The sequence below is a fragment of the Budorcas taxicolor genome, chromosome 25, assembly GCF_023091745.1.
Source record: "Budorcas taxicolor isolate Tak-1 chromosome 25, Takin1.1, whole genome shotgun sequence".
NCBI classification, from domain to species: domain Eukaryota; kingdom Metazoa; phylum Chordata; class Mammalia; order Artiodactyla; family Bovidae; genus Budorcas; species Budorcas taxicolor.
Window position 1 is genome coordinate 27,338,622 of NC_068934.1, and position 14,260 is coordinate 27,352,881.

At 41.2% G+C, this 14,260-nt stretch overlaps 1 protein-coding gene across 1 annotated transcript in view; it reads left to right on the forward strand.

The window, feature by feature from the left end:
- VWA5A (von Willebrand factor A domain containing 5A) overlaps nucleotides 1-8,294 on the forward strand; it is a 29,679-nt gene extending 21,385 nt beyond the window's left edge. The window contains exons 16-19 of the mRNA XM_052661835.1: nucleotides 2,283-2,405; nucleotides 4,625-4,755; nucleotides 6,317-6,443; nucleotides 6,964-8,294. Of these exons, the coding sequence (XP_052517795.1) occupies nucleotides 2,283-2,405; nucleotides 4,625-4,755; nucleotides 6,317-6,443; nucleotides 6,964-7,043 (461 nt within the window). The 3' untranslated portion in view covers nucleotides 7,044-8,294. The remainder of the gene's footprint in view (nucleotides 1-2,282; nucleotides 2,406-4,624; nucleotides 4,756-6,316; nucleotides 6,444-6,963) is intronic.
- Nucleotides 8,295-14,260: the final 5,966 nt, after the last annotated feature.

Below are 14,260 nucleotides of genomic sequence, written 5' to 3' on the forward strand. Positions count from 1 at the left end.
TGAGACATGTCTGATTCTTTGCAATCCCATGGACTAGGTATCCCAAGTATCTAGGGATAGATGGCGGGGGATTTTCCATATGAAATTAAGAAGAAATGAAGTGGGAAGACAATAAATGAATGTATATTCAAAACAAAGAATATTCAGATGGGTTCATCAAAATGTTAGATACTGCAGAAAAGTCAAGGTAAAAGCTGAAAAAGAGCTACTGGATAAATATCAAAGAAGCCCTTGCCAATCTAATGAAGAACAGTTTTATTGGCTTGGATCAGGAAACAGTCCATATTACAGGATGACAAAGGGTATAAGTGAGGCTCCTCTGATGACTCAGTGGTTAAGAATCCACCTGCCAGTGTAGGAGACCCGGGTTTGATCCCTGGTCCAGGAAGATCACACATGCTGTGAAGCAACTAAGCCTATGAGTGGCAACACTGAACCTGTGCTCTAGAACTCAGCAGCTGCAACTACTGAGCCCGTGTGCTGCAACCACTGAAGCCTGCTCATCTTGGAATCCACAAGAGAAACTACTGCAATGAGAAGCCTGCTTGCTGCAACTTGAGAAAACCTACACACAGCAATGGAGACCCAGCATGATGTTGAAAGTCCAGTTTAGTTTTGATTCCTTGACTTTTTTAGTGGCACCAAACTACTAAAAGGAATCAGGAGCTTTGGTATAAGAATGAAGCAGGTAGAGTGTTGGCTTAATACTGAGGTTGGGGTTTTGTCAGATGGGTGTGATGAAAAGGACATTAGGGACATAGAGTTGATATTGATAAGAGAGTAGTACTGTTGGACCTGAGATTTAAGGTAATTAGGGGAGAAAGTAAAGATAGAAGGAAGTGTTACATAGGAAAAAAAAAAAATAGAGGAAACAGATTTAGAATCCAGATGAGGTCAAAGACATAGAGCCTGTTATACAGAGTGGAGTAAGTCAGAGAAAAACAAATATCACTCTGTTAATGCATATATGTGGAATCTAGAAAAGTGGTACTGATGGACCCGTTTGCAGGGCAGAAATAGACGCAGACGTAGAGAATGGACGTATGGATGCAGGAAGTGAAGGAGAGTGTGGATCAAGTTGAGAAAGTAGCATTGCCTTATATACACTACCATGTGTATAATAGCTAGCTGCTGCATAGCCCAGAGAACCCAGCCCGATGCTCTGCGATGACCTAGAGGGGTGGAATAGTGGGTGAGGGAGGCTCCAGATGTAGGAGCTACACACGGATACACACACAGTTACAACGGAATTGAATTGTTGTACAGCAGGAACCAAGACAACATTCTAAAGCAATTATTCTCCAATTAAAAAACATAGCCAATAAAAAAGAAAAGAAACTGGGAGAAGGGGATCCTGTATTTTAAAAGTAGAATATTTTAAAAGTTTATTTTGTATAAGTGGAACAATTTGCTTGATAATAAGATTCTGACTTGAGAGGGAGTGGTGAAGTAGAGGGGAGGCTGAAGCCATTTGATTGAAGAAGTCCCGAAGTTTTAAATTAGGGTGTTGGACAGGTTATCTGCATAGATAGGTGTTGATGTCTCTCAAGGTGATGCAGCCTGCAATGAAGTGCAAGTCTGTGATCTTTCAGACACTCCAGTGGGTGACGGGAAGTGACAGAGAGGTTGGAGGCTGACAGCAGCAAGGATATGAGGAGGGTAACCCAGGTGAGATTGGCAGACTGGTGAGCTGGCTGGAGCAATTGGGAATGAAGTGGTTTCCACACACACCTCCCAAACCTGGGGACTTGGGATATGGCACTTCGAGCAATTTGAGGGGTAGGGCAGGAACAGGTTTTAACAGTTTTAAATTAAGATAAATAGTCTGAAGAAGCCTCTTGTGATGAAACTCACTATGCAGAAGAGGTCTTTGTCCTGTGTCAAGAGTTCCAGAAGACAAAGTACAAAGCACTCAGAGGGTGACATTGTGTGCAGGATGTGGGCTCATGGTAGAAGAAAACAATGCACAGTAGAGCCAGTGGCAGAACTGATCTGGATAGGAGGGTCTCAAATTATCCAGGGCCTTTGGCTACACTCGAGCAGAGAGGACGCCTTGGTCTCCATGTCTACACTGGTGTTTTTCAGCTCATTCAGAGGCCTTTTCCCGCTTCCATCCTCCTTCTCAGCCCACTGATGATCACTCATTACTGAGGGGTGTCCCACCAGCAGAATAGTCGTGATCCTGATCCTTTTAAGCCTCTGATTAAACAGAGCCTGTTCTTTCTACCTGAGCATCTCTCTAGGGACTTTTTCTGACCAGTGTTTGTCTACCGCCTGTATAGGACGAAGATCACGGCTGTGTCTTGGTCATAGACAAGAGAAGAAATGCCTGTCAGAGGCCTGTCTTGAGAAGCCAAAGTCTCGTGCTTCTGCCAAAAAGACCAATGCTGAAACTCACGGTCCAGGTGAGATGGGCCTCAGTCTTACCCTCTTTTCTATGGGAACTGAAGAGCAGATCTTCAGTTCTCTGCTATCTTGTGGCTTTCTTTGTTATTGTTGTTTAGTCGCTCGGTCGTGTCTGACTCTGCACAGTACCCTGCCAGGTTCCTCTGTCCATGGAATTTCCCAGGCAATAATTCTAGAGCGGGTTACAATTTCCTTTTCCATGGAATCTTCCCGACCTAGGGGTCGAACCTGTGTCACCTGCATTGGCAGGTGGATTCTTTACACCTGAGCCACCAGGGGAGCCCTGTGACTTTCTCTACCAGGAAGTTCCCTATTTGAAAAGCAGCAGGCAGAGGGTGAGATTTGTCCAGTCCCTATATTTGCCAGGGTCAGTCCCTACAGCTTATGACCCTGAAACCTACCCAGTAGAGTCTGAGTTGAGCCCTAGATAGATAAACCACGTTGCCATCTCAGCTCACACTCCTTGCCTATGGGCTGGGGCCCTCCTCCTGCACAACTCACCATGTGTGGGCTCCTGCTACACTGCCATTCTTGTACAGACTGGGTTTACAAATGGGTCTTCCAGATACTGTCTGATGATCGTCTGTCACCGAAGAGTGTTCCTTGCTCATTGCCTTTTGTTTCAAGTAGCTGGCTTTACATGTACATAACAAATGGAATCTAAGTACATTTCACCATGAAGAGATGTCTTTTCTATTAAAATAGGCTAACAGGACGTTTCTTTCTAGTCTCCCCAGTTTTGTAGCCAGAGTTTGTGCTATACAATTATTTCATTCTTTAAAATCTTATTTGGCACTCATTCTCATTCAGTTATCACAGCTTCAGGGTCTACGGTGGATTCAGAGCTCTGTACTCCCGGTTGTTGTGGAGTTTTAGGCAAATTAGTTCACTTAGTAGCGCTAGCTAGGTCGCTCATCTGCACAGCTCCTCACCTCCTTGGGTTGTCACAAGAACCTTCTTGGGTTGTCCAAAAAGTTCATTCGGGTTTTTCCATAAGATCTTTTGGAAAACTCTTTGGACAAACCGCTAGTTTGTGTTGGTTGTCTGTAGTGTCCTACTATCTCAGTAACTTAGAATGTCCCCACTCTGAGCTTTCTCACTTATGAATCCTTTCACCAAAGTAGAAAGAAAAATTACCCAGGAGAATAAGCTGCTGGTTTTTATGAATTAATTAGCGATTACTATTTATAGAGAGCTAATTAGTGGCCTTCCAAGTACTTCACATTCTTTGTCGTGTGTTAGGCTCTATTGTCTTGAATTTACAGAGAAGGCTGAGATTCCTGTTAAAGAACTGTTACATTTTGAGTGTTAACAGTGCTGAGTTTCAAACTAAGACTGTTGAAATCAGAGCCTCAGGTATTTTTTCTTTTTCCATTGGAGTGGAACTGTTTCTCTGGTTACAGTTTTTCTTACCTACTAATTTTCTAAGTTGCTGTAAGTACATCATCTCATAGGATTGATAGCCAGATGTGAGATACTTTCTATGAAAATTTTGTGGCCTTTAAGCAATTTTCATACCTCCAGGATTGGACACTAGGCTATTCTTTGAGGTAGACTGTTGAGAGCTTCCATAATATCTGCTTTCTTTGGAAATTTTGATAATTGAAATCCAAACCACATTTGTCTAGAATTTTTTTAATATACCTAAAGTTTTAAGGCCCATTTAAACATGACTGATGCTGTGTATAAAATAGATAACTGGTGAGAACCAAATGTATAGCCCAAGGAACTCTACTCAATGCTCTGTGGTGACCTACATGGGAAGGAAATTCAAAATTCAACAAGGGAAAGATACAGGTCATTAAAGAACCCATATGATGGTGCTGTTTAAGTCTTACCCAGTCCTGTTTGTTTTGCTGTAGAGTAGAAACTAACATGACATTGTAAAGCAACTACATGCTAATAAAAATTGATTAAAAAAATAAAATAAACAGGACTGGGTAAGACCTAAACAGCACCATCATGTGGGTTCTTTAGTGGCCTGTATCTTTCCCTTGTCTCTGAATGTTTCAGTGCGGTCAGTGTGTCACCGGAGTGGCCTGCATTGTCACAGAGAGAGGGCATGTGTCCTAGGGGACAAGATTAAAATGGGGATCTTGTGGTATCTGTTTAGTGCTGGGCTCTCACTGCATCCTGTCTCTGAATTCAGACCTGTCTCTCAGGATGCTCAGGGGCCATTAGCACCATAATCTCCCATCCTCTCTTTTCTTCCACACAGTCGTTGAAGATAATCGTCTTGCACAGTTGATTTCCCTTCAAAAGGCAGATGGTTCCTGGGATCTGAATGAAGGTCTGGCTTTGGTCCTGGGTTTGAAGTTGGAAGACATACAGGCTGCACTTCCTGACAAGGTGAGATTCAGAGAAGAAAAGAGAGTGTGTATATTTTTGTGAGGTTAAGGTGAGTAATGAGAATTGGGGTGAATCATGAATCACCTGAGGAAGGAGAATACAAGAGGTCATAGACTAATTTCTGATAAATAGAAGTTGAAGATTTTTCTGGCTGTGTTGGAGCAGAAAGAACAAAGAATTAGTGTGCTAGTAGAAGTTGATGGTTTAGAGTTGATGGATGACAGAGGGAAAGCAAAAATCCTCTTTAACTACATTTTCTGCCAGTCATCTTAGTTATAATTACTTATATTTATTGAGCAATTACTCTATGCCAGCCCCTGTGCATTGCACTTCCCTTCATGACCTTATTTATTCATCAATCAATTAAATATGGTAAATCCTACTCATGCTGTACTTAATAGATGAATAAACCAGGGTTCAAAGAAGTATGACAATATCTTTGAGTATACTCAGCTAGTCAGTGGCAGAGTTGGATTCAATCTAGGACTATCTGTCTTCAGAATCTGTGTTCTTTCTGCTAAACAGGGTGGTCCAGAAATTAACAGAATTTCACCAAAGTTAAGATAGGTGAAGTATCAATAGGGACAACTTAGTTATTTCAATTGTGTTCAAGTATGCTGATGAGGACAAATTATATTCAAGAATTTCAAGGTAACTTACTGAATCTTCTAGTTGAGAAACTGTTGAATATTGAGATATACACTAAATGAGACATATGAGACAAATGCCAAAAACTTGAAGGACACCCATCATGCTGAATTTTCAAAATGTGGAAGGTGATTAACTAAATTTTAAATATTCTATAATTGCCTCATCTAATATAGTATCCACTAGTCACCTGTGTCCTCTAAGAGCTTGAGCTGTGACAAATGCAAGTGAGAAATTAAATTTTCCATTGAATTGAAATGTGCTAGAGTTGTGAAAGACAAACTGATTTCAAAGACAACGTAAAACTGTAAACCATTCTTGATAATTATTTTTAAATTGATTACATGTTAAAATAATACTTGAATATATTAAGTTAAATGCAATATATTAAATAATTCAATGTCTTTATTTTTACATGTGGCTGCTTGGGCATTTAAAGTTATATATGTGTCTAGCATTATATTTCTCTGGAAATAATTATTCTAAAACAAATAATTAAAGGGATAATTTACAAATAAGTGGAAGAAGATATGAGAATCATGAAGTTCTAACTTGGTTTCATTGAGAACAAGACGTGTCTGACTAACATTTCCCTCCTTCTCGTGGTAACTGGATCAATAAATCAGGGGAATGAAGAGTCCTTCAACAAGGAATCTCAATTTTTTAAAAATATTTATTTATTTGACTGTGTCGGGTCTTAGTTGAATTATGAGGGATCTTTCGTTGCAGTGCACAGACTCTAGCTGCAGGGCTCACAGGCTTAGTTGCCCGCAGCACGTGGGAACTTAGTTCCCTGACCAGGAATCGAACCCAAATCCCCTGAATTGGCAGGCAGATTCTTAATCACTGGGCCATGAGGGCAGTCCCTGAACTTAACCCGGGGGCCTCAGGGAAATCTCTCTCTGTGGTACAGGATGCGAATTCTTCAAGCTGGGCCACAGTCCTGGCAGTGCTCTGGCTGCATGACAACGCTAAGGACATGGATTGTGAGTGGGAGCTTCTGGAAAGGAAGGCAGTGGCCTGGATTCACATCCACGCAGGTAGGAACCCAGTCCTAAGACCCCATCTTTCCCCGTGTTTAGGAAGCTAGCCATCATCCCAGGCATTGAGCCTCCAAGCCTGATAGAGGGTTACCAAGATAGGGACCCCATGTTTCCCTTCCCGACCATCCTGGTTCAGACCTTTCCTGATGCCCCAACTGGTTGGATGAGGGTGCAATCTGAAACTGGGGAGTGGAGGAGGTGGGTGTAGAGGGAAGGGGACATGGGTGGGGAGTGTGAGCTGTGAGAAGGACGTGTAGTGAAAATGTGCTGTACTGAGTGTAAGACTGGATGTGGAGCCCTTATTCCTTGGGTATTTATCGTTTCACTGCTGCTGAGTATTTCTGGGGCCGGAGAAGATTAAAGGGAGCCTGGGCACTAGGGAGAAAAAAGTCAGGGGTATTGAAGACTGCTAAGTAGGGCTCAGGGAAGATGCTGAAGAGTTTAGGGGAGCCTGGGAGAAGAGCCTGTCCTCTCATCGCTGTCCCTCAGCCCTCATTTTTGTTTCCTCCTCTACCAGGGTCCGTCAGGCACGAGCTTGTGAAAGCTGCAATTGCTTTCGTGAAATCTTCTGTGGATCCTGCCATCTTCGGCCCCTGAGGAGACCGTCCAGAAGTGCCTCTGCTACGCTACAGTCCTTGCCTTCACCGTCTCTTCTCTGAAGTTTCTGTAGTTTACACCTGTCCTGGCAGCTTCTTATTACACGAGCAGTGGGCGGCCACACCCTCTTGCCTCTCAGTGTCAGGTTCTCTTCGAATGTGCTTTTCCTTCCCCAGCTCATACTCTCAGCCGAGTGTCACGGGTCCCAGAATCTGTTCCCTTTCTTAGAGGAATTCAAAGCATTCCCAGGCTATAATGTTCCTCCTCAATTTTCCAGAATGACCACATGGAACACAGGTGATGTGGACTCCAGACTAAAGATTGTAGCAAGCATGTTCAGGGAATGCTTGAATTAGAGAATTCTCTGCACTTTTTTTCTGTCTGTTTTTGTTCTTAGGTACTTATCAGGACCAGACTGGACCAGAACTATGCAGTTTTCTATTTTTAGATAGGAAGAAGAGTTGGAGGGGAGGTAGAAAGCCAACACTGGGATAAATATAAGCTTAAGATCACAAAGAGGGAGACTCAGGGGTCCACTGTGAGATCTGGCACTTGGGGAGCTTCTTTAAAAAAATTTTTTTTTTAATTTGGAGGATAATTGCTTTACAGTATTGTGTTGGTTTCTACCATACAACAGTGTGAATCAGCCATAAGTATACATATGGCCCCTCCCTCTTGAACCTCCCTTCCACCCTCCACCCCATCCTACCTCTCTAGCTTATCCCAGAATACCGGGGTGAGCTGTGTGCATTATACAGCAACTTCCCAGTAGCTATTGGTTTTACATATTGTAATATGTATGTTTCAACGCTACTATCCCAGTTCATCCCACCCTTTATTTCTTGGGGACTTTCTTGATTGATCCTGCTTGGGCTTTGTTTGCCTCTGCTACATGCCTTTCCTCCCACTGCCTTGGTGACTTGGGTTGAGTTATGTCTGATAGAGACCTGTTTTTCCTAATCCTTAAACATGTTAGTAAGAAAGCACTAATGGACTCCTTAGTCCTAGTCTGAACTCATGAGGCTTCTAAGTCCAGATCTGACCTCATATAATATAGGAAAAAACAAGTTGAAGGGCAATTTCCTCTGAGACCTCCACCTAGACCACTCACCCCGTGAGGAAGAAATAAGCTCCTTGTGTTTCTGAAACTTATGTCCCATATACTCTATCCTGGTGGAAATGACCCTTTTTGATGTGTTGTCTCCTAAAATGCTATCATATCAATATTAAAATGGCTATCTCTACCCTGCACTTTGTTGTATTTGGTCTTTATTTATAGAGTTACCCACTGAACCTGCATCAGTTTTTATTATCCTTTGTTTTCTCCAGCCAGCTTTTCTGGTGCCTCTACTGTTCATGCTGTGTCCTTTCCTCCTATCTTCTGTTGTAGGCTGGTTTCCTGTCATTTTTAAAATGAGAAATATATATAAATATATATATATATATAATCTTCTTTTTTTGGTTGCATTGGGTCTTAGTTGTGGTATGCAGGTCTTTACTGTGTCGTGTGTAATCTTTGTTGCATATATATGTGTATATATATATATATTATTTTGGTTGCATTGGGTCTTAGTTGTGGTATGCAGGTCTTTACTGTGTCATGTGTAATGTTTGTTACATATATATGTATATATATATATATTTTTTGGTTGCATTGGGTCTTAGTTGTATGCAGGTCTTTACTGTGTCGTGTGTAATCTTTGTTGCATATATATGTATATATATATATTTTTTGGTTGCATTGGGTCTTAGTTGTGGTATGCAGGTCTTTACTGTGTCGTGTGTAATCCTTGTTGCATATATATGTGTATATATATATATATTATTTTGGTTGCATTGGGTCTTGGTTGTGGTATGCAGGTCTTTACTGTGTTGTGTGTAATCCTTGTTGCATATATATGTGTATATACTATATATATAATTTTGGTTGCATTGGGTCTTGGTTATGGTATGCAGGTCTTTACTGTGTCGTGTGTAGTCTTTGTTGCATATATATGTATATATATATTTTTTATTTTGGTTGCATTGGGTCTTGGTTGTGGTATGCAGGTCTTTACTGTGTCATGTGTAATCTTTGTTGCATATATATGTATATATATATATATTTTTTTTTTTTGGTTGCGTTGGGTCTTGGTTGTGGTATGCAGGTCTTTACTGTGTCGTGTGTAATCTTTGTTGCATATATATGTATATATATTATTTTGGTTGCATTGGGTCTTGGTTGTGGTATGCAGGTCTTTACTGTGTTGTGTGTAATCCTTGTTGCATATATATGTATATATATATTATTTTGGTTGCATTGGGTCTTGGTTGTGGTTTGGAGGTCTTTACTGTGTCGTGTGTAATCTTTGTTGCATATATATGTATATATATATTATTTTGGTTGCATTGGGTCTTGGTTGTGGTTTGGAGGTCTTTACTGTGTCGTGTGTAATCTTTGTTGCAGCACATGGAATTTCTAGTTGTGGTGCGTGGGCTCAGTTGCCCTGAGGCATATGGGATCATAGTTCTCTGACCAGGGATTGAACCTGTGTCCCCTGCATCACAAGTGGATTCTTAACCACTGGACCACCAGGGAAGTCCCTGGCTTCCTATCTTATATGAGGCAGGTAAAGAGCACTGGCCAGAAAACCACTGTTGGAATCCTGACCACACATTTAAATAGTCATGTGAGGAGGGACAAATGATTTTACCTTCAGGACATTAGAATTCCCACCCTACAACTAAGGGATTAAACTAGAATTCTGTTATTACTTTCATCTTGATTATTCAAGCATTCTGAGCAAGACCACAATATCTGTTCACTTAGGTGGAGAATGGCCCAGAGCTGAGTCCTGTTTGGCTCTTGCATGAACTGGCATTAGGAAGATTTGCCTGACTTGCACAGTGGTGACTCACCTCCCAAGACTTTCTTCCAAGTTTACTACAGCTGAGTGCAACCCATGGAATATGGCCCTGACATCACTGAGAAGCTTGCTAGAGATGCGGAATTTTAGGCAACCTAAGAAACTACAGTATCAAAATCTGCATTTTCTTTATTTTTTAAATTTTTATTTTTACTTTATTTTGCTTTACAATACTGTATTGGTTTTGCCATACATTGACATGAATCAGCCACGGGTGTACATGAGTTCCCAATCCTGAACCCCCCTCCCACCTCCCACCCCATATCATCTCTCTGGATCATCCCTGTGCATCAGCCCCAAGCATCCTGCATCCTGTATTGAACATAGACTGGCGATTCATTTCTTACATGATAGTATACATGTTTCAATGCCATTCTCCCAAATCATCGCACCCTCTCCCTCTCCCACAGAGTCCGAAAGTCCATTCTAAACATCTGTGTCTCTTTTGCTGTCTCACATACAGGGTTATCATTACCATCTTTCTAAATTCCATATATATGTGTTAGTATACTGTATTGGTGTTTTTCTTTCTGGCTTACTTCACTCTGTATAACAGGCTCCAGTTTCATCCACCTCATTAGAACTGATTCAAATGTATTCTTTTTAACGGCTGAGTAATACTCCATTGTGTATATGTACCACAGCTTGCTTATCCAGCATTTTCACAAGTTCACCAAGTGATCTGTACACACATTGAACTTAGAGAAATAAGGGCTTAGTCTTTTCATAAAATAGGCTTGCGTTCAAGTTTGTCATCTAGATCAGAGGTCCCCCAACTTTTGGGTACCAAGGACCAGTTTTGTGGAAGAATTTTTCCATGGACCTGGGGTGATGGGGATGGGGATAGTTGATTTCAGAATAATTCAAGCATATTTATTGTGCACTTTATTTCTATTATTACTATATCAGCTCTACCTCAGATCACCAAGCATTAGATCCCAGAAGCTGGAGACCCATGATCTAGATAGTCCCTATCAATGTAATGACAGAAAAGACAGGTTCTTAAGGACCATGGCACTTGCACAATTACCCTCGTCCACAAAATGACAGTCCTTTACATTTATCGTGCAGGACATAGACTATTCCATTCATTGTTCATCTCTCCTTTGCTCACCCTCAGTTTCCAGACTTGAGACTTAGGAACTTCTAAAACAAAAAAAACAGAAGGATATGGCAACCCACTCTAGTATTCTTGTCTGGAAGATCCCATGGATAGAGGAGCCTGGTGGGCTATAGTCCATGGGGTTGCAAAGAGCCAGGACTGAGCAACTGAGCAAAAACCAAAAAACAAAACAAAGGATAATCTTACTTATGTCTTCTTTAAACTGCAGAATCAACTCCCATTTTAAAGTATAAACTATAAACGCCCATGCTTTTATTTTTCTAGTTGTGCTCCTGTGTTATAGAATGTTGTGCCAACTATACATTCCTCAGATCTAAGCAAGTGTCTATCTTCAGAACCAACAAAGATATTTTATCACCTGCACTGAAGCCCACGTTCAAGGCTGGTGCTTCATGTTTTAGAAAAATGTCAAACACCATCTGTGCTGTCAGGAACTGATGATCTGGGCAAGGAGCCTGGGAAGGAAGCTGCTCTCATATTGGTTTTCCTCACCCTGTTCCTGTAGTTGTTTCCTGGCTGCTGCAGACTTGGCCAGAGGGAAGGCAGATAACATGGCCTCAAGATTCTCCCACTCAGACTGAGTCTAGTGCCTTCAGGGCAGGGTACGCTGTTCTACAGAGACTTATTAGTAAACCCATTGGTATTTTTACTAAGGGCTTCCCTGGTGGCTCAGATGGTAAAGAATCCTCCTGTCAATACAGAAGACCAGGGATGGATCCCTGGGTCAGGAAGATCCTCTTGGAGAAGGCAATGGCAACCCACTCCAGTACTCTTGCCTGGAAAATCCCATGGACGGAGGAGCCTGGTGGGCTGCAGTCCGTGGGGTCACTAAGTCGGACATGACTGAGCGACTTCACTTTCACTTTTCGTTTTCATGCATTGGAGAAGGGAATGGCAACCCACTCCAGTGTTCTTACCTGGAGGATTCCAGAGATGAGGGAGCCTGGTGGGCTGCCATCTATGGGGTCACACAGAGTTGGATACGACTGAAGTGACTTAGCAACAACAACATAGTCATGTTGGAGATTATTTAGCATCTGCTGTTTCTCTCCCAACTCAGCCATGGGGCCCCCTTAAAATCAGTCTATCTGCTTGAAGTACCTGATTGACAAGAAAAAAAACTCCATGCAATGCCCCATATATTGTTTTTCCTTTCAGTTCTATCAGTTTTTACCTCATGCATTTTGATGTTCTCTTATTAGGCACACATTTTGGATTTTATCATTATGTAATATGTACCTTTTATTGTTATGTAATGATGTACATTATGTACATAATGATACATAATGATTATGTTGTAATATGCACCTTTATCTCTGATTATTTTCCTTTTTTGAAATCTGCTTTGTCTAAAATGAATATAGTTAGTCCAGCTTTCTTTTGATTAGTTTTAGCCTGATATATAATTTTCTCTATTCCTTTACTTTTAACATAAGTCTTTATAATTAAATCGGATTTCTAGTGGTACACACACACACACACACTTTTTTTTTTGGCCACACTGTATAGCATGCAGGATCACTCAACTAGGGAGTGAACTTGTGCCCTCTTAGGAGCATGGAGTCTTAATCACTGGCACCCCACTCCAGTACTCTTGCCTGGAAAATCCCATTGACAGAGAAGCCTGGTATGCTACAGTCCATGGGGTCTCAAAGAGTTGGACAAGACTGAGTGACTTCACTTCACTTGTGTTTTTAGCTACTCTGACCATCTTTGAGTTTTAGTTAGCACATTTTGTAATCAGCGATATAATTGGCTTAATATTTACTAAATTTTCTATTTCTTACATCTGTTTTTAAACATTTTCCCACTTCTTTTGGTTTCAGTTAAGCATTATATGTGATTTCATTTTATCTCCACTCTCAACATATCAATTATATTTCTTTATATGTATTTTTTAGTTGTTTCCCTAGAATTTGCAATATCAGGTCCACCTTCAAATAGCGCTATCTTACTTTACATGTAGTTCAGGTACCTTGATGAGTTACAGAGTTTTAATAGTTCTTTCATCCCATTCATTGTGGCATTGTTCTTCATTTATTTATAATTATCCATCGCATTCAGTTCAGTTCAGTTCAGTCGCTTAGTCGTGTCCAACTTTTTGCGTCCCCATGAATTGCAGCACTCCAGGCCTCCCTGTCCATCACCATCTCCCAGAGTTCACTCAAACTCACGTCCATCGAATCGGTGATGCCATCCAGCCATCTCATCCTCTGTCTTCCCCTTCTCCTTCTGCCCCCAATCCCTCCCAGCATCAGAGTTTTTTGCAATGAGTCAACTCTTCTCATGAGGTGGCCAAAATACTGGAGTTTCAGCTTTAGCATCATTCCTTCCAAAGAAATCCCGGGGCTGATCTCCTTTAGAATGGACTTGTTGGATCTCCTTGCAGTCCAAGGGACTCTCAAGAGTCTTCTCCAACACCACACTTCAAAAGCATCAATTCCTCAGCGCTCAGCTTTCTTCACAGTCCAACTCTCGCATCTTTACATGACCACTGGAAAAACCATAGCCTTGACTAGACGGACCTTAGTCGGCAAAGTAATGTCTCTGCTTTTGAATATGCTATCTAGCTTGGTCTTAGCTTTTCTTCCAAGGAGTAAGCGTCTTTTAATTTCATGGCTGCATTCACCATCTGCAGTGATTTTGGAGCCCCCCCAAATAAAGTCTGACACTGTTTCCACTGTTTCCCCATCTATTTCCCATGAAGTGATGGGACCAGATGCCATGATCTTTGTTTTCTGAATGTTGAGCTATAAGCCAACTTTTTCACTCTCCTCTTTCACTTTCATCAAGAGGCTTTTTAGTTCCTCTTCACTTTCTGCCATAAGGGTGGTGTCATCTGCATATCTGAGGTGATTGATATTTCTCCCAGCAATCTTGATTCCAGCTTGTGCTTCTTCCAGCCCAGCATTTCTCATGATGTCCCATGCATTACTATTACTTTAAAAAGTTATGTTTCAGACTAAGAAAAATAAAATATTTGTTTCACCTTTATTCCTTCTCTGACACTCTCTCTTTATGTAGATGTGAGTTTCTGACCTATGTTATTTTCCTTCTTTCTGAAGAATTCCTTTTAACATTTCTTGCAGAATAGTTCTCCTGGAAATAGATTTCCTCAGATTTTGTTTGTCTGAGAGTATTTGTTTCTCCTTCACTTGTGAAGGATAATTTTACTGGCTATTCAATTC